The sequence below is a fragment of the Apteryx mantelli genome, chromosome 8 (genome assembly GCF_036417845.1).
Source record: "Apteryx mantelli isolate bAptMan1 chromosome 8, bAptMan1.hap1, whole genome shotgun sequence".
In the NCBI taxonomy this organism is placed as follows: Eukaryota; Metazoa; Chordata; class Aves; order Apterygiformes; family Apterygidae; genus Apteryx; species Apteryx mantelli.
Genome location: NC_089985.1, coordinates 16,779,531 through 16,800,980, shown reverse-complemented (window position 1 = coordinate 16,800,980; position 21,450 = coordinate 16,779,531). Strand labels below are relative to the sequence as shown.

The 21,450-nt window shown below is 34.7% G+C and overlaps 1 protein-coding gene across 2 annotated transcripts in view; it reads left to right on the top strand.

Moving 5' to 3' along the window:
* Positions 1–21,450, top strand: part of DENND1B (DENN domain containing 1B) — a 179,664-nt gene that overhangs the window by 70,413 nt on the left and 87,801 nt on the right. For both annotated transcript variants that reach the window (XM_067300776.1, XM_067300775.1), the window contains exons 4-7: positions 190–239; positions 9,483–9,602; positions 18,799–18,868; positions 20,771–20,851. In XM_067300776.1, the coding sequence (XP_067156877.1) occupies positions 190–239; positions 9,483–9,602; positions 18,799–18,868; positions 20,771–20,851 (321 nt within the window). The remainder of the gene's footprint in view (positions 1–189; positions 240–9,482; positions 9,603–18,798; positions 18,869–20,770; positions 20,852–21,450) is intronic.

Here is a 21,450-nt window from a genome sequence, read left to right as displayed (position 1 = left end):
ATAATCAATTATTTCAGTCCGGGAACGTGTGCTATATTTTTTGCTATCATATATTCCTTGAATTTGTTGTTTGTTATGGGTGTGTTGGGATTTTTTTGTTTTAAGCAAACTGTAGGGTAGTTGCTAGCAAATACAGATAAAAGCCGTTTCAAAATCCTAACTTTATTTCTTTTTTATTTGTATTTACAGGAAGTGTTGAATAGCGTTCCGAAGTTCTGCTTTCCTTTTGACATTGAAAGGTATGTGGTACAGTTATTTATTTAAAAATATTTCACATAAAATGATATTTAAATGAAATGCAAGAAAGATTTGAAGAGAATATATTGTATTACATAAACTTGCACCTGTAGATGAGAAGAATATTTTTTGCTGTTATTGTTCAAGTATGTATGAAATTGCATAGTAGGAAATTATCACAGCAAAATACAGCTTCTACAGAATTTTAGGAATATCTCTTTTGAGACAGAGCTACATTCTGGCTCTCTGTTTCCTCCAGTATAATTGTAAACACCATCTGTGTTAATATAAGGATATAACATAGTTTCCTTCAAACAGCAAGCATCATAAAAAATGTTACGGTGCACCAGGATATAAAAACTCACTGAGCAGTATTGAAATCATGTTGTTTGAGTTCAAAGAAATTAAGACTTTAATTGCATGGAAGTAACTGAATATGCTTTTTTTTTTTTCTTCTCGGAGTACAATCAAGACCATTATTTATAATTAATTAGTCCTTATTCTTCTGGTATCAGTTACAGTGTGGCTTCCATGTAATCCTGCCAGTCATTTAAAGTGTTCATATAAAACATTTTTATTAATTAAAATATTTATTTGAGCTTGTCAAAATGATTAATTGTAAGTAATTTTAATCAATTGTACTGACTCAGTTTGGAAAACTGATATTGTCTGAATCAGCAAAGATTGTGTTAGCAGCTTGATTTGCATAATTAATGAAAGATACAGCCAGGTAGCATGCAGGCTGAGCTGGTTCCCGAACATTGACATCAGATGTATATGGAGACTCAAGAGGTGAGGGCCCCAAAGGAAGCTGCTCTCTGTGGAGCAAGAGGTGGCATGTGTAGAGTAGAATGAAGAGAAGCTTGGCAGAAAAACACACTGGCAAATAAATATCTTCAGAAACACAACTTCTCTGAAGTAAACTGGGTTCACTTAGTCTTTTATATTTGAATTTAATTCAGTTGTTTGCTTTTTGGACTGGTTAAGCACACTATTGTTTAAGCTGTTTTAATGCTTAACTAATACAGTTGTCAGTGTTAGCTTTAAAGCTTCAAAGTCTTTAATGTACTTGAGATATGTACAGAATTCTGTTTAAAATTGGTAGTGAAGATGCATAATGGAAATAAAATTTGAGGATAACAGAAAAAGGTGAGGTTCTGTTGCTGCCATCCAGTGGCAAGAACATAATCAGTGGCAACAAATAATTATTTTCACAGGTAACTGATGTCTTGTGTTAACTTTTTTTGTTGCACTGTCAGAAGACTCTTAGAGTTTGTATGAGACCAGTATGCTTAAACAATAGCCTGTGGAAATGTATGAAGTTAAAACATAGCTAGATGTGTATTTTAACTGAGTATCCACGGCAAGAAAAAGAAAAAATAGTTGTGGGATTATGTTGTTTATCTGTTAATACCCTTCCTTCCCCCAACTTTTGACCCTTGGCCTATACACCCATATTTGACTGAAAGGCAGCAAACTCAAAGATACTGAATTTCTGCACATTTCATTAAAAACAGCAGTCAGGCAAATAAAGGAGAGACTCTTGAAAGCTGAGGCATACTAACAAGGGGAACAAAAATCACTTGGACTGCCTGTCCTCCTACCTGGCCAGGCGCAGCTTCTTGTGTGGCTGGTAGGTGGGACCTGAGTTTTAGGGGGTTTGTGGGAGAACCAAAGCCAAGGAGGGTATAAAAGAACATGGGCAAGGAGGAGGATCAGAGCTATTGCAGGGAGAAGACTAGAAACACGGAAAACTAATTCCTGAATGCAGGCTGCTGTTTACTGAACAGCCTATCTGTGCCAACAACTTCCTGCCTGTGGGGTGTATTTATTCACTACTCAGTCCAGGCATTTTCTATAGTGTATACATATATTACCAAAGTGTTGGTTTTTTTGTTCTTTTCTTAAGAAAATTGTTCAGTTGTGTTCACTTTTTCAAAATTTTATTTGTTGGCTTGAAATTTGGAGGGATAAAGAAAAATATCAATAAAAACACTGCTGTAAATCCTTTTTCTATGGCTGTTGTCCATGAGTAATGGAAATCTGTGATATGACAGAAACATTAGAAGTTTTTCCTAGGCATAAATGTGCCTTTAGCTTGTTTAGTGGATTTTTTTTTTTTTTTGTGGGGGGGGGACCATGATAGACCATACACCTAATGCCCCCCAAATATTTTAAAGGCAGTTTCAATGACAGTTTTTGTACAGCAGGCTGTGATTGAAATGAGACACAAAGTTTCTATTTCGTTGATTGAGCATATTGTACACTAAATAACATAGTTTCTCAAACTGTATTATGTATATTATATATACCACTTCAAGCAATATTTGCCATCTGATCCTAGTAAGAACTAGCAGTACAAAAGCAGTAACTCCCACTAATGCTACTGATAAAGACAGCTAGGGAAAAACGTTGTGAATCTGTTCCATAGATTGCTTCTGGGCTTTCTAGTACCATACAAGAGATTTTGAGGAGATGGAGTGTCTTTTCTATTAAATAAGCAAATAAAAGTCATTTAAGTGGGAAATCCATGCTCTTCAAATTATGGTAACAGCAAAGTTAAAACTGTTCAAGCACAGTTGTCAAGTCCATAGTCATGTATTTCCTCCACCTCACCTGCACCTAATTAGAGAATGAATTGAAAAATGAATGAGATGGGAACATGTATTTGATTTTGCGTTATTCACTATGCTACAATGACCTTGGACAGAGATCCAAATTTGTTTCCAGCTATTTGATACAGCTATTACATCACCTCACCAGACCAGTTTACTTTATCTTTTATGTAGATGTAGTAAGTAGCTGCATGCTATTCATTCTAATTATCAAAAGTTCATACTATAAATGGTGATGAGAAATCTGTGGGTAATTCCTGTTAAATTTAACCTGGAAGGCAAGCAAAAAAGGCTCAATGGTATAATGTGCTGACCATGTGCTGCATGTTTTATGTATCAGTTTTTATTGAAAGCAAGCACATCTTTTCATTACTGATAGTTATGACTTAATTCTTATTTTTGAGGGGTTAAGAAATTAATTATATCATAGCATTTCTTCAGTGTTTACTCAGAGAACCTATGTCTTTTTTGTGAATAAATGGTTTTGGACTTCATAAATAGCACAAGTGTATAACATTTTAATAGTTTGTAGACATTTTACAAATAACTAGTTTCCCTTTTTTTCTGCTACAGAATTCCTTTCTCTTTTTCTTTTCATATGGAATAGGAGGATTGTTACGAGTGTAGAGGCTTTCAAGAGTTCTTTTCAATGTTTGCTAAACTAATTTTAATGCGTCAGAAAAATGCACTTTGTCCTTTCTCTTGTTCATTAAACTTTATCCAAAATTCTGTCTTTCTGATTTTCTTTACTTCTTTTCCCAATGATGTTCAGTATTTTCACTCTCAACCTAAAATGCATGTCCAAGTTTGCAGAGAGCCCAAGTCTGGACTTCTGGATTCATCGGTGATTTGGCTGGATGATCACTGAGCATGGAAATTCTCCTGTTGTTCTTTTTGGCACCAATTCAAATTCCTCCTAAGCTGCACTTTGTCACTGCTTGACCCCTCAAATTCATCTGTGCTTTGAATCTCCTCTCATATGTCTCTGCCATAAATACTTCCCGTCTTTCCTTCCATTTCTGTTTTTTCCCTTTCAGGATGCTTTCCTTCTACGAGTGTGTAGCACATGTGCCTTTTTAGGTAAAATGCTTTGAAAACTGTCTCTAGGATCAGCATGGAGGCAATGCTATGTACCTCCTTAATTTCACCTACTGTGCTCGCTAGATCACGTCGGAAGTGTATACATTTTGGAGTCCTAGAAGTAGCCATATTGCTGGTATTGTAGGAAGACATTAGCAGTAAAATATCACTCAATATGAATTACTGTGCATATTATTTCATTCGTGATCTATCAGAATCGACCAGTGGTGACAGTGAGAATGAGATCACTTTCCCCCTCCTGTTCCTGTCTGATGCTGTTTCTCTTGGTATTTCTGGTAAAAGTCTATGTGTAGAAACACAGGTATGATCAAGGCAATGTATGAGCAAAACAACGGCAACAGAGATCATTGGATTTGCAGACCTTGTGAAATATAATTATAATGCATCTTACACAAAAATCTTACCTGGAAAGGAAATAGTTGAAAGTATATTTCAATCTGTATGGAGAAAAATATAAAAATGATTAAATACAGTGTTTTCCATATACTTTAGTTATTTCAGTCAATAATAGATTAGCTGTGAACTCAGAAATAATGTAGTATTTTTACACATTGGACTTCTTTACATGCTTTATCTAAATATAAATATGTGTGTGTGCATAAATATAAAATTTATGAGAGAAGTCTTTGTAAGGATGGATTGCAATGTGAACTGTGTGCCCTACAAAGGAGTGTAAGAATTGGGATTGAATTTGGGTTATGCGTGTTCTGTATACATGCAGAAATGGAATTGTATCAAAGGAAATCTGTACACACAGAGAAGAAGCCACAGCATGCCCTGATTAAATCCTCAGGCAGCATCATAAGGTGGTCAGGATCATTGAATGGAGTAAGCTTGTCTTGCAATTTAAATAGAGCCAGTGAGACTCATAAAGATAGGGACATTAGTAAATGGTAGATTTTTTTTCACTAGTTAATTGTGGTTTCTTTTAATGCTTGCATTCTTTTGAAACTACAACCTCAGTTCTAAGTTAACTATGCTTTTTGTTTGTGGGAATTTCCTAATTTAGTGGTAGCTTTATACATTTTGATATTGTCTATTTTTCTTTCTGTTTAATTTCTTTCTGAAGTGCAAGAATTTGGTATTTCTGGGAAGAAGAGCTCAATTAAGACAACTCAACTGGAGTTGAGGTGTTCTTCACGCAGGGGAGAACCTGAGCAGTAGAGTCATGGATCATGGATTGGTTTTAGAGGTGCGAGAAAATGAAGAGAGTCTGAAGTTTAGTTTTGGGGCTGGCAGTTAGTTGAAGGTGAGAGCCCAACCGAGGCTCACTGTTTTCTCCAGTCTCTCAGTCAGCTTGTACCCCCTACCTTAACATCTCTTTTTTAAATTCCAGCTTGAAACTGTGTCTAATCTATACTCTGATTTAGGAAGAATTAGAGTGAATATCTGGTGCATTTTGCTTTTCATCATCAGACTGTGAGATAAAATACATTTAAAATTTTCAATTTTAGGTAGCAGCTGTCTGAACTTTAATCTGAATCATACTTTAACCATTGATTTCTGTTGGCCAAATACATGTACGTAACACCTTATTAATGATTAATGATACCATAATTAATGACACTACTAACTTTCTTTTCTTAAAAAAACAAAAAACAACAAAATCTATGTTCCCAGGTATAAAATCTTCCCCTTTTTGAGATTATAAAATCTCTATCTGAAATTCAACAAAGTCCTTTAGAAAAGGCCTAAAACTTGAAAAAAGAATCATTTCAAACCATATTTTGTGTCCCAAACAGATTGATTTGGAAGAATAGTTCTTTTAGAGAGCAAAAGGGGTAAGTTTAGTGATTAGATATGCTGCATCTCATGTGACGAAGGGATTTAATTCCTGCCTTAATTAACTCTCTCAAGGCAATCTTAAAATTAGGCCTGAACAATGACTATAGTGTAAATAAAATTCTTTAAAATGACTCCTTAACTACTCCATGTAGTCCAAAGAGCGTTTTCTTCATTGTGTAGATATGTATTTAGAAAAATTTAAAAACTTTCTATTCCTATAATGAACTGTAATAACCTTGAAAGAGCCCATTGTAGTCTACAGAGTTAATAGGTGTTTACACACATTCTTCACTATTAATGATTTATTGTTGTTAAACAAGATTAAATGTAGGCATGCACTGCAGGAGTTGAAAGTAAGTAAAAAACAAGGCAGAGGAATGAGTGAGCAAAAGGTCAGTGACAGTTTGTAACAATTTGTATCTGCTCTCTCTGTGCAAGTGAGCAGATCCTGTTCTTTTGAAATAACCTGCTGGACCAACTTCTTGCTGGGTGTTTTTTAAAGTTAGGCTAGGTTGGTTGGTTCTGTGCTCCATCATAAAATATAGATAACATTTTACCTAGGGAATTTTTGTAGGTAATGAAAATCACCACTTGTAAAATGTTATTATGTTAAGGAAAACCTGTGAAAGTATCTTGGAGTTTTGCTAACAGTGTTAAGGAGCTGTGAAGTGCTTCTGAAGTGGAGACCTGACTTCTGAAGAGTCTGAGTTTGTCAAACAAGGTGAAATGGGGAGGCACAAGCCCTCAGTCACGCAGTCCAAATTGGTCCACATTGTAATATATCCAGTAGATGTATAAAAACTACAGTGGTTACACTTTTTGAACTTTTTGGAATGTTTTATACATCTTGTATGGTATCTATTGACATAGAGAAGTTTCCAGTCATCATTTCCTTGTTTTGGTAAGGCTTAAATATAATCCCTTTTTCCTCTACTGAAGAGGAGTAAAAGTCCATCAGTCCTTGCTGCCCCCAGATTTTGAACCGAGCGGTCAAATTAGAAACCCGGAATTAGTTCAGTATTTTAAACTCTGATCTTAGTGTGGTGGTCATAGGCTTCTGTTAGCTGTCTCTTTGAAGCAAATGGGGCCAAATGCAAACTTCTGGGTTGTCGGAGGAGATTCAGTTTTAGCCCTGGAGTTTTTCCTGGTTGGAAAACCTGGAGTGTGCTGCTTAAAGCTCTTTCTAAACACTGTGGGAAGCAGTTTTGAAGCTAGGCAATTTTTACACTTTTTCTGACTGTTGAAGCATAGAGTTGTATCTCTTAAACAACCAAAGAGAGCATACTGAGTGGGAGATGGTGAGATGGCACTGGAATTGCCTGTCACTGAACTGTCAAGATCTTTTAATTTATCTGGGCTATGTTTTTTATAGAGAGAAAATATCAGAATTTAGATCTTGTTTTTAAAGTGTTCATGTGTAATGATATTTTTACATACTGTTTAATATGATACTAGATAGTCTTCTGTGTCATTTTCAGGTGTTGAGAAGGGAGGAGCCGTTAAGTGTGAAAGCAAGGCATCTTTACTGATGTGTGTTTTTTGGCTAAAGAAGTGTTTTCCAAGTTGTAACCAAGTAGGGTCATTTGCCTGGAACAGTACATAAAAAGAAAAGTCTCTCATCTATGAAGAATTACTTTTTATGGATATTAATTATCTATTTGGGTTAGGAGCCCTCAGCTAACTGTACCAGGTGTTTCGCACAGCGTAACAGAAAGCTTCGAGTCCCGAGGGAGGCGCAGCAGGGCAGGTAGAGGGGGAGAGTGGGAGGTACCGGGGTCGTGGTGCAAATGGCACTGTGCTGTGGCCGGGTGACCAGCGCACCGGCTGCTGCTCAGGGGCTGTGTCAGTGCCCAGGCCATAATGCGCTCAGGAGAGGACTTAAGGGCCATCCTGTTCCACAGGTTTCAGTGGAGAGCGGCTCTCAGGAGTAAAGAACAAAATGTGAAGATGTGAAATAGCAAATTGGCTCATTGGCGGAAGAGTAATAAAATATTGTTATTGATGGCTCTCTATTATATCAGGTGTACTATGCAGGCAGCCTGGTAGCTGTGTAAAAGAACCTGAACAATGAAGTACCAAGTGAAAACCAGCGAGCATTTACTGTGTTTCAAGAGCAGATTAGGTTGTTCCTGTTTACTGAAGACAAAAAGGGGAAATATTTGTCTTAATTATTTAATTACTTGCCCCCCCAAAAATCTACAAATTAGCATGGATTTCTAGTGATTATATTGGACTAAAGATATCTTGTAATGTAGTATGTGCTCAGCAGAAACCTTTGTTTGAGTCTAGCCACTGTATGTGAAAGTGGGACTAGACCAAACTGGAGGGTTATAAGGTCTGGTTTGTGATACTACTTCTTGACTAATATTTAAGAGTCTGTCTTTCATACATTAAGCAGTATCATTTGCATATGTCCCATGTAACTTCTTTTTCCCTTCAATCTCCTCCTACTTTCTCCTTTCCCAGTGGAAAATTCTGTATTTTGTTTTATTTTGGTAGGATTTTTTAAAAATATACATATTGCAAGAAATAAATGCATCATGCACTTAGAATGTGCATGATGCATTTTCTTATGATATCTTTATGATACTTTCTTTAGATAGTGAGATTATGATAGTTCTCAGCTTCTATGGGAATTCATTTTTAGCTTGATATCTAGGAATAAACCATATATGACATATGTTAATCATATCACTTACTGACAGGTGCTTAGGTATTCTGCCGAAGAAGATAACGTAAGCATGGGAAAAGAATAGAGGACAATAGAATTACAGACAGAACTGCTACATTTCCCATTTTTAAAACACCCTGCACTCCTCATCATAACTTTGTTTTCATTTGCTTTTAACTATGCCATACATTACCTCTTCTGGTTGAAAATGTCAAGTCTGCCTAAAGCTGATTTTCTTTGAGAGGTTTTGGAAAAGTGTAATATGTATTTCTGTGAATAAACTTAGAGTTAGAAGATTAGGCAGGAAACTTTTGTAAAAGCTTATTCTGTCTCAAGTGGGTATGTGTTTTGATGCAGTCTCAAAGATATTGTTTTAATTCTCCTGCTGTTTATTCCTGATTATTTTATGGCTTTTGAGTTTCCTAAATAGAGTAAGTTTGCACTGGCAAATGGTCTTAAAATTATCATTGGATAATGGAAAAAAGGGAAGGACAAATGTGGGGGAAAGTTACAAGTCTAATCAATATGGCTATTTTGGCAAAGAAACCCACGTTGAAACGTTACTTTTCTAATGGATATCTTAAGCCAAGCTGTTTAGGGCTTTAAAGATGAAATCTAGAATATGAGTAATTTTGTTAATTTTGTTAACAGAATTAGTTAAGATTTGTTAAGTATTAGTAATCAATTAATATCATCGGTTCATATTCACAATGTATTTTTAGCTCTTTCTCAGGAAAGTATCATCTGTGATGCTAAATTAAATAAGTTATGTGATTTTTTTAAGCCTTTGCTTTAGTTACCGTTTTCCACAGTTGAGGTGTGCTCAGAGCCAGCAAGCTGTCAGACTTGTGCTGGTTCTGTTCAAGCCTCAGGAAAAGACTTTAGGAAATGCCCTTGCCCCTCAGGCCAGGGTGATGGAGCTCAGTAGTGTATCTCCCAGTGTGGCAATCGCAACTGGTAGCAGTCTGAGAGGAGGATTGCAAGGTCTGAGCACAAAATGTTTGAAACCACAGAGTTAAATGGTAGTGTTTTTCATGATTTAGCATTTTTACACTCTGTATTTAATTTTTCAGGGTGTCCCAAAACCAAGTAGGACAGCATTTTACCTTTGTGCTTACCGACATTGAAAGTAAACAAAGGTTTGGATTTTGCCGTCTGACATCAGGAGGCAAGGTCTGCCTCTGTATTCTGAGGTGAGTATAAGAAAAACTGAGTATAAAAGTGAGTATAAAAAAGTATAAGAAAACATGACCCTTGGAAAATCTTTGGATAATGATTTATACTTATCTATCAGTATACATCATTTCTCTACAATAGTATTACCATTGATTTTTGGATGAAAAATAGTCCCAAACCCATGTAATGGATTCTTGAAAGAGGCTAGATAATTCTATTTAACAGGAAATCACTGCTTAAAAGCAGAGAACAATACAGTGCAGCTTTACGGGCTTTGAATGCTATGTGGATATTTTTGCTTTGTAATTAAATTTTTGACAAGAAGCATCCAATTGAATTAGTTACAATAAGCTAATGTGATAGTGCTAATTAGCTGATTTTCCTACTGTGACTACCTAATACTGACTATCTTTAAAACTGATATATTAATCAGCAAACTTTATGAAAAATAATATTTTGAAACTGTCAACATTTTCCTTATTTTTAGATTAACTGAAGCCTGTCAATGAACCAAAATGCAATAGTTTGTATTTATGTACTCATGGATCTAAGAAGGTTGTCTCAAAGTCAGTTTAACGATGTTCTAGTACTACTCTGTGCTGGGTAAAAAAAGCACTATTCTGTGCTGGTGCTATTCTAAAAAAGGCCAGGTGTTTTACACTGGCTATTCTGTCCTGGAAAATTTGGTTTTAGGGTGTCTCTTTTTTCCATTATCTATGGCCAGACTATTTGTAGTATGAGGAACTCCAGAGCCGGATTATTCTGAAGATACAATATACTGCTTTGTTGCAGAAGAGACACTGGAGATGAAGAAATTGATGCCTGCAAAATACTTTGTTTTTCCCTCCTCTTCTTCTCCTGTAAAATAATTGTTTTGATGATGAAAAAAAATCCCCCAAACAGTTGTTTAGCTGTCCTAAACCATTGCTCTACTGTGCTTTTAATTAAAAGACAAACAACAAAAAAATGCCACTCTAGAGTGGCAATATGAGCAGCCTGTAAGACCTATTGAGAAAACAGGAACATCCAGTTTAGCAACAAATTAGGAGTACAAGACAAATTAGGAGTACAAGTATAATTGCCTTCAAATGAGTCACCAAATATCTAAGATGAGAAAGGAGCCATCTGCTATCAAAGAGCTGAAGCCATTGGCAACAGAGGGGCATCTTGGAGAATGCTGGCGACTAAGTTAGAAAACGTATGGAGAAAAGCAGGTGCTCAGGCATTTGGACAATGCGGAAGTCATGAAGTCATGGGAAGTACCATTAGTCTCGACTGCATCAATTAGGGAGATCAGCCCAACACCAGTGTGTAAAAGAATATCAGACAGTTGAACACATGTGGAAAGGAAAAGGACCAGGCAATGTTGAAATGTGTAGGGTAGTGCTGAAAATCACTGAAAATATATTTAGCCTTTTCTGGTGTTTTAAACAGATTCCAATCTAATCTTGTGGACCTGTACACTGGGCAAGTGATTTAAAATGTTTTTTGGGCAAGTGATTTAAAAATAACTACAAAAATTTACTACCGTATAATGGGCAAAATAGCAACTTGGAAAGATTTTCTTTTGGAAATTAACTGCTTTTCTGTGGTCCTGACAATAATTCTTTAATAATACTTCAAAAAGATTTAATTCGTAGACTTTTTGAGCGTATAATACTTAACCCTTACCCTTTTCTCTGTGATACTTTTTGTTGGTGTATCTTGTTTAGGATCAGAGAGAATTTATGTACATCTTTTATTTATTTATTTTCTGAACTAACCTTTCCTTCCCTCATTGAGTTGGAAATAACTTTTTTTGCTTGTACTCCTAACACTCGTACAGGGTCTGGCTTGCTTCTGATGCTATAGTAACAGATATGTAATCAGTTACACGCACTCAAGTACTCATGCTTAAATACTATATGAGGTACTGCAAAGCAAAGGAAGCAAATTCTCAGCTGGTGTAAATCGGGGTATTTCTTTTAACATTTTTACAGAAATATACATCAGCTAAAAGTTAGCCAATGGTCTGTTACTTAGCAGAAATAACTAGGAAAATGAAAAGTGGCAAGCTATAATTTTTCACTGAACCATAATCAAAACATTGCCTTTATTGCTTTTATTGTGACAATTTCAAATTTACAACGCAAAGCTGAATGCATAACAGCACTAGCTTTATAGAATTTACCTCTCGATTGGTAGCCCATTTCTGTCTAATTTTTGTTTGAGGGAAGGCTGGAGGGAGAAGTTTGGGAATATAGAATTGCATGACCCAGAAAGAGTTAAAGTTATATCAGTTAATGATTTAATATAGAATAGCTTAAAGCTGATAAATTTTGCTCCACTATCATTTATTTTATACAAACATAATATAATATAAAAACAATACTCTCTAAAATAACCTATATTAAATTCTTAATATTGAAATATATAATACATAAATCTGAGATTTCATTTGCATTAGGAGTTGACTGTCTGAGATTGTGTTTAGCTCTGACAGAATATATCAGTATTTCCAGCTGATGTGTTTTAGTATCAAATTCAGGTTCTCCTCTGAATCTGAGATTCATTAGCAATTATGAAATCAAAAAAGACTCATTAGGAGATTTCCGTTGGCATTTCTTCTTTCTCTCCTTGATACGTGCTTGTTTATCTTAAATTAACCAATATCAAGGAAATTTTAAGGAAGGAATGCCATCTTTATGTATGAAGATTGTGTACACATATGCACATTCATGTTACACATGTGCATGCTCACTTTTGTTCCATATTTCAAAATATCATTAATTTATATTTGCTGTGTGTATATGCACATAACGGTGCTTATGTGTAAACACTTCAAACTATGTGTATCTATTAGGAATAAGTATGCAATAAACATATAGACTGTTAAACACACGAACACAGGCGTACATAAACACCATGCCTGAATACACCATTGTGCACATGTGCACATCTACATGTTCACATATATGTATATCTCCACAAACAATAGGAATAGCTTAAGATCTCTGCCTTGGGCTTTAACAAAGGCAAACTAGGGAAGATCAAGAACAGAAGAATTAACTAAATGAAGTGGTAATAAATAACTGAAATCTAAGTAAGAGTCTCTGAAAAGAAGAGTCAGGAGCAAGCCAACCAAAATGAAGAGAAGGAAATGTAGAAATTTTGGTAGGCTGATGAGTGGGGAATGAGATGAGACTTTTTTCACATGTGAATGTCTTTTATGGATGGTACCAGGCCACGTGTTAACCCATGCCAGGCCTGCAAAAGTAAAAGGATTGGAAATGATGAACTGGGTCCTCAGTTGAAAACTGAAGAAAAGGCTGCTTGTCCTCAGGTTTTACATCAACAGCCCAAAGCTGTTTCTAAGATTAAGTCTTGTCATTTATGGGTCATTTCTCTATAATTCATTCTTTATCTGAAATGCTCATGAGAGGAAATCACCTTTAAATTTGCAGCCACAAGGTCCTGCTTTAAACTGAAGAATTTAAAACAGAAAACATGCTCTGCTTGTACATATAAAATTTGTCTGTACATTTTTTACACATACAAAAATGCTGTGTAGACAGAATTGTCTCCCAAGTCAGAATATTTTATTCAAACTCTCTGTAAACTATCGATGTAGTGAAATAAAAATACCCCAATGCAACTGTCTCATGCTTTTTCATTTTAAGAACATAATTGCAATACAGCATGTATTAAAAGATCATGCAGAACCTGACTGTGGTTGCCAAATTCAGTGAACATTGCAAATAAGTACAAAACCATCCATATAGTAAGACAAGAAAATAAATGTTGGATTACCCTCCTGTAGTTTTGTGCGATTCCTTTGCAAGCCTCTTTAAAACTACACAGCTGCTTTGTGAAGCTCCCAGTGTAAATCCTGCTGTCACCTCCTACCACAAACTATTGAACTAATGTGGCCCCATAAGAGCAAGAGTTGCCACAACAGGAATATTGTAACATACTTTGTTGTGTTCATGGACTATATTGGATCTTTTATTCTAGTTTTACTTTTTACATTGTTTTAATTTAAAGAATAATTTTTGCCAGTTCAGACTTGAAGTGGTGTAGCTGAAGACTTTAATGTTCACTTTTGAGTAATAGAAAGAGACTTAATTGTTTTCAGTATTGTTTCTAAATATCTCTGATATTTGTAGTAGGATTATTACTTTCTGGATCTACATTAAGTTGCTCTTGAATTGACTAAATACTTTTAATACAGAGTTCAAATAATTTGACTGAATTTTTTTTGTTAAAATCTTTAAATGGCTGATGGAATCTGAGATTGACCTTATGTACACAGAGAAATGCAAAATGCATCATTAAAATTTTTAGTCTTAGATTTCATTAATTTTATGACTGTAAAATTGTCACCTACATTTCTAAATGAAATGCTCTAATAAGGAAGACAGGTTTATGTGTTAAGCCTTTGTAGTTCTTTAGTTCAGACCATGCTTGAAGCTTTCTCGTTCTTCCTTTAGGCAAATCCCTTAGAAGCAGAATGTTTCAATTTTACACATTTTGTGTCAATTTTCCAGACAGAAAAGTAGCCCCTAGACATTAGACATTTAGCTACGGAAAGGCAGTTTCCTTAGTTTTATTTGATTACTAGAAGTTAGATTCCTGCTGATAGTTCAGGACTGTTAGTGGTTACCTGACTATTTGACAGAAAACATTTCCTTTCCTTTATTTAACCTTTGACTCATGGATGTAAAAGTTTTATCAGAGCTATAGTAGAAGCACAAGTGAGGTGGAAGTCTACTTACTGCAACAAGGGTTATGCATGACTTTGAATAAAAGTCTGAGCTCCTGCCTTGTGGCTTATTCAGATTAAAAGAAAATGCTAAGTACGTTTTTAATTAACCATGAAGTGTCTTGTGCTTTTGTTTTCAAGACAAACAGTGGCTAGATTTTTAAATAAAGACCTCTGTATTCTAGAACAGAAGCTCTATATCTTTTGAAACCATATTGCTTATGTTTTGATACTTTTTTTTTCTTTATTGCAGGAAAAATGTTTTGCGGAGACTTTATAGAAATAGGGTGATGTCTTTCTTATGTTTGTTTCTCAAAAGGTTATTGATTATAACATGCAGAATGCAAAGACAGTGCGTATAATTAAAAAAAAACCAACAAGGCACCAATGATCATTTTATAGTTGAAGAAACTAAATTATTTTATTTGAAGTTTAGGTTTCTAAACACATTAAAAATTGAAAATTAAAGCTCTATTTTTTTCTGAATGTTTTAATAGTGTCTACTGCAAAGGGGTTTTGTTGATAATTGGACCTTTTGACATTTTTATAAGACAGCTAATTAATTATAAAATGCACTGATCATAAATAATTTTGCGAATACACGTATGATGGTAAGGTCTTTCTAGTAATAGACTTTAATTTTGATTTTATCCATTATTAAGGTATATATTAGTGTGATGGTTTTGAGTTAGCAGTAATATATTACATTATTCCTCTATTAAATTCAGCCATTTTAAGACTATTTTTGCAGACAGTGCATTTCTTTACTGACATGCTTGCAAAAAAGTTTGCTACTCAACAGATGTTGATGGACACGTATGTGTGCTTGTTGTCTTTTCTGTACATTGTCTTGTTCTACTGTGCTAAATAAAGATTAAATAATTTTTGCAAGATTTGTCTCTAGGAGGAGCTGAATAGATTCTTTTACCCATGATGCTTCTGTTTTCTAGCCATCACACAACACACATGCACAAAACAGTACTATATACAGTATTTTATACAATACAATATACTGGATACAGATTTAAGGCCTAAATCATGGGGATGCTCATCTTTGAATAACTATTTACTTGAATAGTCCTATGTAAGTTAATAGAATTATTAACACAAGTACTTGCGAAATCATCCTGGGATATAAGAAGGCAAGAATGTTACTTGACAGCCATGAGGAAGTTTCAAATTAAAAAGGCTTATCTTTGCTCTTTGAGAGTCTAAAATACCACCTGATTGCTGTCTTTATTATGAACAACACAACCTGCATTTATAGAGATGTTTGCTTTTGAACGAGGAGATGCATGCATACATACTCTTCAATGTTTGTTTAAACAACCAACTAATAATCCTTTATTATAGTGAAACAAATAATAGCACTTAGAAAATTCATAAGAGAGAAATACAAAGAGAGCTTTTTTGCCTCCCAAAAGATCTTCATAATATCTTGAAGTAAGAACAGTATAATAGTATAATTGAAAACATTGGCAAAAACTTTTGCACTTAAACTGTGCTGTTGAAGAACTAAAGAGTATGTGGGGAAAAAACCAGAGGACAGATCTTGGAGTCCTTTAGTCTCCTGCCATAAAACTCTATGGAGGGCTTGTTTTGTTTTTTCTTAATCTTCCAGGTTTAAGTGGCATGCTTGAAGTTATATTAACCTAGTATCTGTGGTTATAACAGTTTTTAGGCTTAAAGCAATTCTTTTTCCAGTCTTTCAGCTCAGAAGGAAACTATGGCATTTCTAAACTGTATTCAAGTAGTCTATTTTTGCACTGTTTTGCTTTGTGGTTTTGTTACATGGAACATGTATGGAAGTATATGATCAGCTTGATTTTACTAAAGAAGGAAATTCTTGTATGAGTACTCTGGTCAGCATGCCTCTACTAAATGGAAGAAAAATATACTGTGGCTTTGTACTAAGGTTCATTTATTTCAAATAACGAATTTGACCTTTTCATACATATATTTAAAAATTGCATTTAATTTTTCTTTTCACAGTAATAGGGGAGCTAAGATAGCAGACATAAGAAAGAAATATGTTAATATTTGATTGAAATAGCATTTATTTTTATAGCATGCTGCTTATAATTTTCATTATTATGAAAAAGGAATGTTCAGATCAGATTTTAGTAGTCTACAGCAAAAAGAAATATGCTGGAGTAATACGTGCTCTTACTACTGAGATGATTCACAACACTGGGGAGTTCTTAAATAGTCTGAACTAGTCACATGTCCAATGTGATAAAGTATTTTGTAATTTATACATTGTGCCTTGATTTGGACAGAATGCTTTGAACATGTACCACTCTCTGGTGTAAATCTAGGCTGATGAAATTGTTCTATAGCTCCAACATTTTTAAGTGCTCTGAAATTTGTGCTGAACAACTATTTATACTGCATTTCAGCTAAGTATAAAACTCAATAGAACAGGAATTCCAGATGAAATAAAGCTCAAAGATCAGTTATTTTAGGTGCTGTTACAGTGAGTGTTTTACAAGGACGTGCAGCATTCAGGCCTGTAAGCAGTGAGTGGCCTTACACAGGTGTAGTAAAGCAAATTTTATGTTTATATAAGAGTGTATTGAAGAGCAAATGAAGTAATGTCACACCTTAACTACTGTCAGTGATACCAAGTCTTAGAAATGTCTGTGAGCATTAAGAGATTGATTTAGTTTTGAGTAATAGCCAGGACAGTGTATGCCAAAGTGTGGTAGAGCCGTTAGTACAGTGGCTCTAAAAAAGTTTTTGCCTCTGTGTCAGTGTGCCTTTGTGACAGTAAATTATTCATTATGGTTTTATCTTTTTTTTTAATAACCAGCAGTTAAGCATTTGTAAGGATAGCAAACTAAGACTGCTATAAACTGCATAGCTATAACCATGTTCCCAAGCCAGATTTCTCCTGATCTCCTCCTTTGCCCTAAGAACTGGAGTCTCTTTCTGAAGCCTTGGCAGCTACTTACTGAGGAGAGAGGTTTTATAGAAGAAGCATAACCCTTCACTTTAGTCACTGGACAAAAGTAGACTTGGCTTCTGTACCAAGCAGGGCTTCTTCTAACGGATTTCCTTTTCCCATCAGGGAAAACATCAGGTTCTGCATCTTGGGCTTTTCATTTGTCAATTCACTTGCAGTTAGCATAAGGTGCCCTGAAATACATAATTGTGAAATTTTAATGTATATCCAAAGCAGACACTAAAGCTTTAAAAAAAAATGCATTGAACAATATGTCCACGGATTTACACAGTGCTGAACAAAGTAGTTTATTGCATTATTACATGTGTTTGTGAAATACAGTAAAAATATTTCAAACTTTATTTTCCCCCCGCCCTTCCCCAAACTTGTCGAACAGCTGGTTTTATTCATACTAATTAATTTTGGGTATATTCTTTATATTTGTGATAAAATACTGAAAGAAAGAGATGGCACAGAATTTGTAAATAAGAAATAATTTATACAGGTACTAGTTAGTTAACCAGATTTATAACCTGTATATTATATGCTTGAATAGTGATTGTGGACAGTTCTGTAGTGTGCAGTCTCTGATGATGCTGTAGTTTAAGGCAGCTGTTCTGTAAGCAGATGGCCAAAAAAAATGGAAATGGTAGCGGTATGTTTAAATTCCTTTAAAATCCTCTTTGGTTATGTCATATTTGCGTTGGGCTCTACATAACTCACTGAGAATACTGCATGCATATGGGCTGTAGAATTGTGTTAAAAGTATATTAAGTATTCGTGTATTAATGAGCTGTCTATTTACAATACTAGTGAATGCCTTTCTAGAATTTAGTTTTATCTATAGACATAATTTTATAGGGAGACCAATATTCATATACATTATGTGACATATCTATACTATTGTGTAGTGCATCACTTGTTAAATATGGGGAAACTGCCCTGCCTAGGTAAAATGTTGTTATCCTGTAGGGAAGTAGCAGTTTTGGCAATCCACCCAGGTACAACAGAATGTAGAATTTTAAAATGACAGATAATATAATAAATATTGAAATCTGTAGCCATTAAAGATATAGAGAATGTGATTTAAAACTTTTTCGCAATGTTTAAAGCAATTGTTTTTGTATTTAGAATAATGAAAGGTGAAAATATTATGAGCTAATCTACACTAACTTGGAACTTTATATAGGTGTCCATCTTACTGTAAAAAGTGAAATGGCTTATCTATTGCATTTGAAGTACTGAGATGTCAGCTTTTTGATAAATAAAGCTAAACCAGACACTTGCAAAATAGGTGTGTTTAATAGACGGCAACAAAGAAAATGTAGCTTTGGTGCTGTGTGTCAGTAATGTACTGTAGAATTTAAATTTGTGGGGAAAAATTTTATATGCATTTTATTTATAAGTAGAAATAAAATATATAGAAATCTCATAAAGATGTGCAAGTTAGAGATTATAAAGATAAATATAAGTGCTGGAAAATGGACATTGATATTTTAATAAAATCTTTTTTCCCCTCCTATTTTAGTTACCTACCATGGTTTGAGGTATACTACAAGCTGTTAAATACCCTGGCAGATTATTTGGCTAAAGAACAGGTAATTCTATATATTCTGTTTGTGACAAGTTTCAAGTTTTGTCAAATGAATCTATATTGTTTAAAACATTTAGTAGAATTTAAAAGCAAGTTTTTAATTTATCACACTGAAATTCAAAGGATCTGAATGTACAGCCACCATTATCACTTGAATCCCACACTAATTTAAGAAAACTGCCTGAGAATATACCTTTATAAAGTGTCAGTCTTAGCATAAACGTAAAGCATGATGTCCTAGATGAAGTGTGAGCAAAGTGTCACATTACTGGAGAACTATATGGCATATTGATTGTAAACTGTAGCTCTTTGGAACTATCTGGTTATCAGTCAGAAACACTTCTTTTTCTGAACTGCATTAAATATGATATACTGTTTCACCCTTCGTATTAACTAAAAACTGCCTCTCATAATCCTGTCATCTCAACTAGCAAGGCAAAATTACTTGCAGCATTTGGTGAAGAATCATGATAGTTTAGTTTGCATATTCATGAGCAATTAGACATATTTCAGGATTACGCAGAAAGGAAATACTGGCATCTGTCTTTACTGAGAAAATTAAAGCTATACCTTTCTGCTTTAACTATATTAGTGTACTAGATGGTAGTTAAAAAAAAAAAAAAAAAAAGCATCAATAGTTAGCCATATGCTGTAGGCTGCAAAAGCTGACATTTCAAGAATATATGAACTATAGAATATGCAATTATTGCACGTTATAGTAAATGGACTATAGAAAATGATGGCATTTTATGTAAAAAGAAAATGCAGTAGGAAAGTTGGCTTAGTTATGTTAGCTTAAAGAAAACAAAGCATAGAATACGCCTAAGTCTCATAAATGGTGTATTAAAACTTAAAACGTAGTTTTGGTTTTGGCCATTATTTCACTGTAATAGTAAAAATTGTTATTAAGGTCATATTTGATAGAAGGGACAAGGATTATTTTCACGTTTGTTTCCTGATCAGTGGTTCTGTCATTGCAGTCAATATTGTAATGAATTTAAGATACCAAGGTATAAGCTTATTGTGTTGTATGTTGAGAAAACTATGTTTTGATGGGCCAGAAAGTTCTCGCACTGTATGGTTTGATGTATTTCCTAATGCCGTGTATGCTGCTGAGGAAGCTATTAGAAGACATTGCTGTCTCCCTGTCCCAGGCACCATTTATGTGATCCAAGAGCTAGACCCAAAGCTTCGCTGACTAGTACAAGATCCGGTAACTCTGTCGTTCTCATAGGGAGAGGTGGAAGCTCTCTGCAAACTGGAGCAGGAAAGTCTGGCTCTGCCTTGCTGCTGAAACTTCTTTAATTCTTCTTGTGGTCAAAGTGAAACCAATCACCATGAAAGAGAACCCCCAAACTAAACAAACCCTCCAGTGATACAGCCTCATCTCTTTCCCAAGTAAATTAGTCTTTTAGAAATCAGGTTTAAGCTTCCTAATTAAACCTATTAGTTGTTTGTATTTTTTACTAAACTATTAACTGTTTTATATGCTCCAATAAATCATTTTTAAAATGTATACTATAACTACATAGCAGCATATTTAATCAAACTTTGAACAGGCAAGTATCATGGCTAATACAGTTTTGGAGAGATGATGTCCAAGATGCACAGGCCAGCTAGCCCCATTAATGCTATTTTCAGTTTCAAATAACATGATTCATGTGTGGAGTATATGAGGAACTATGTAAGAAATTGACTTCCTAACTTGTGGATGCAATCATTTTCTGAGATATCAAGCTGACCTGAATTTTATAGCTAAATGTTTGAATACTTTACCATGAATTGCAATTGTCTACTTCATTAAATATATGTATTGGTGTCTATACGTAATGTTTAATGTGTGCTAAATCATATGTATCCTGTTTTTATATAATGATTAAATATCTTTTAAATATATTCCCCATAGGAAAATGACTCAAATGATTTGTTAAAATCATTGTATAGCCATCCTGTGCCAAAGGCAAACGCTCTTGTCAGTTTAAGTGTGGTAAGTATTCTGTATATGACTGCCTATATAAAATAGTTGCTATGGCTAAACCAGAAAACCTTTGTAAATAGTAAACTTATGTTGCTTCTCATTATTAACTGTCTAGGACAAACTTTTTTTTTTCTCTACTGTATAGAGTTTGTCCCTGTCTCAAGTAGTTATCTTAAAGTTATAGTCGCAGAGAAGCAGAAGTTAAGTTTTGCTATATGGATGAGAAAGTAAACCACAGTGGGATCTGGCAGTGCTAGTACTTCTTTCTTTTTTACCTCCAGCTGTTTCATGTAGAAAAATTTCATTTCTCCTACTGTGGGCAGGAGAAACTCACTCTGTGTTTCATTGCCTCTTACGTCTGAGTAGGTAGAATTACAGGAGCGGACAAAAATCTGTGTAAGCTGGCTTCTTTCCTATCTTCCTACCCCTTCTTCCTTGTTTTGCTTGATCATGCAAAAATGAGGTAGAAAAGATGGTAGAAAAGGTATACTGCATTACGTAAAATTTCTTGCACATGCAGGTGAAATAACCCGTTCATCCCTCTGTTGCTTTTGTGCACTGTCTCTGGCATGTGGGACTGGGCATCGCAAGTATGGCAAGACCTTGTT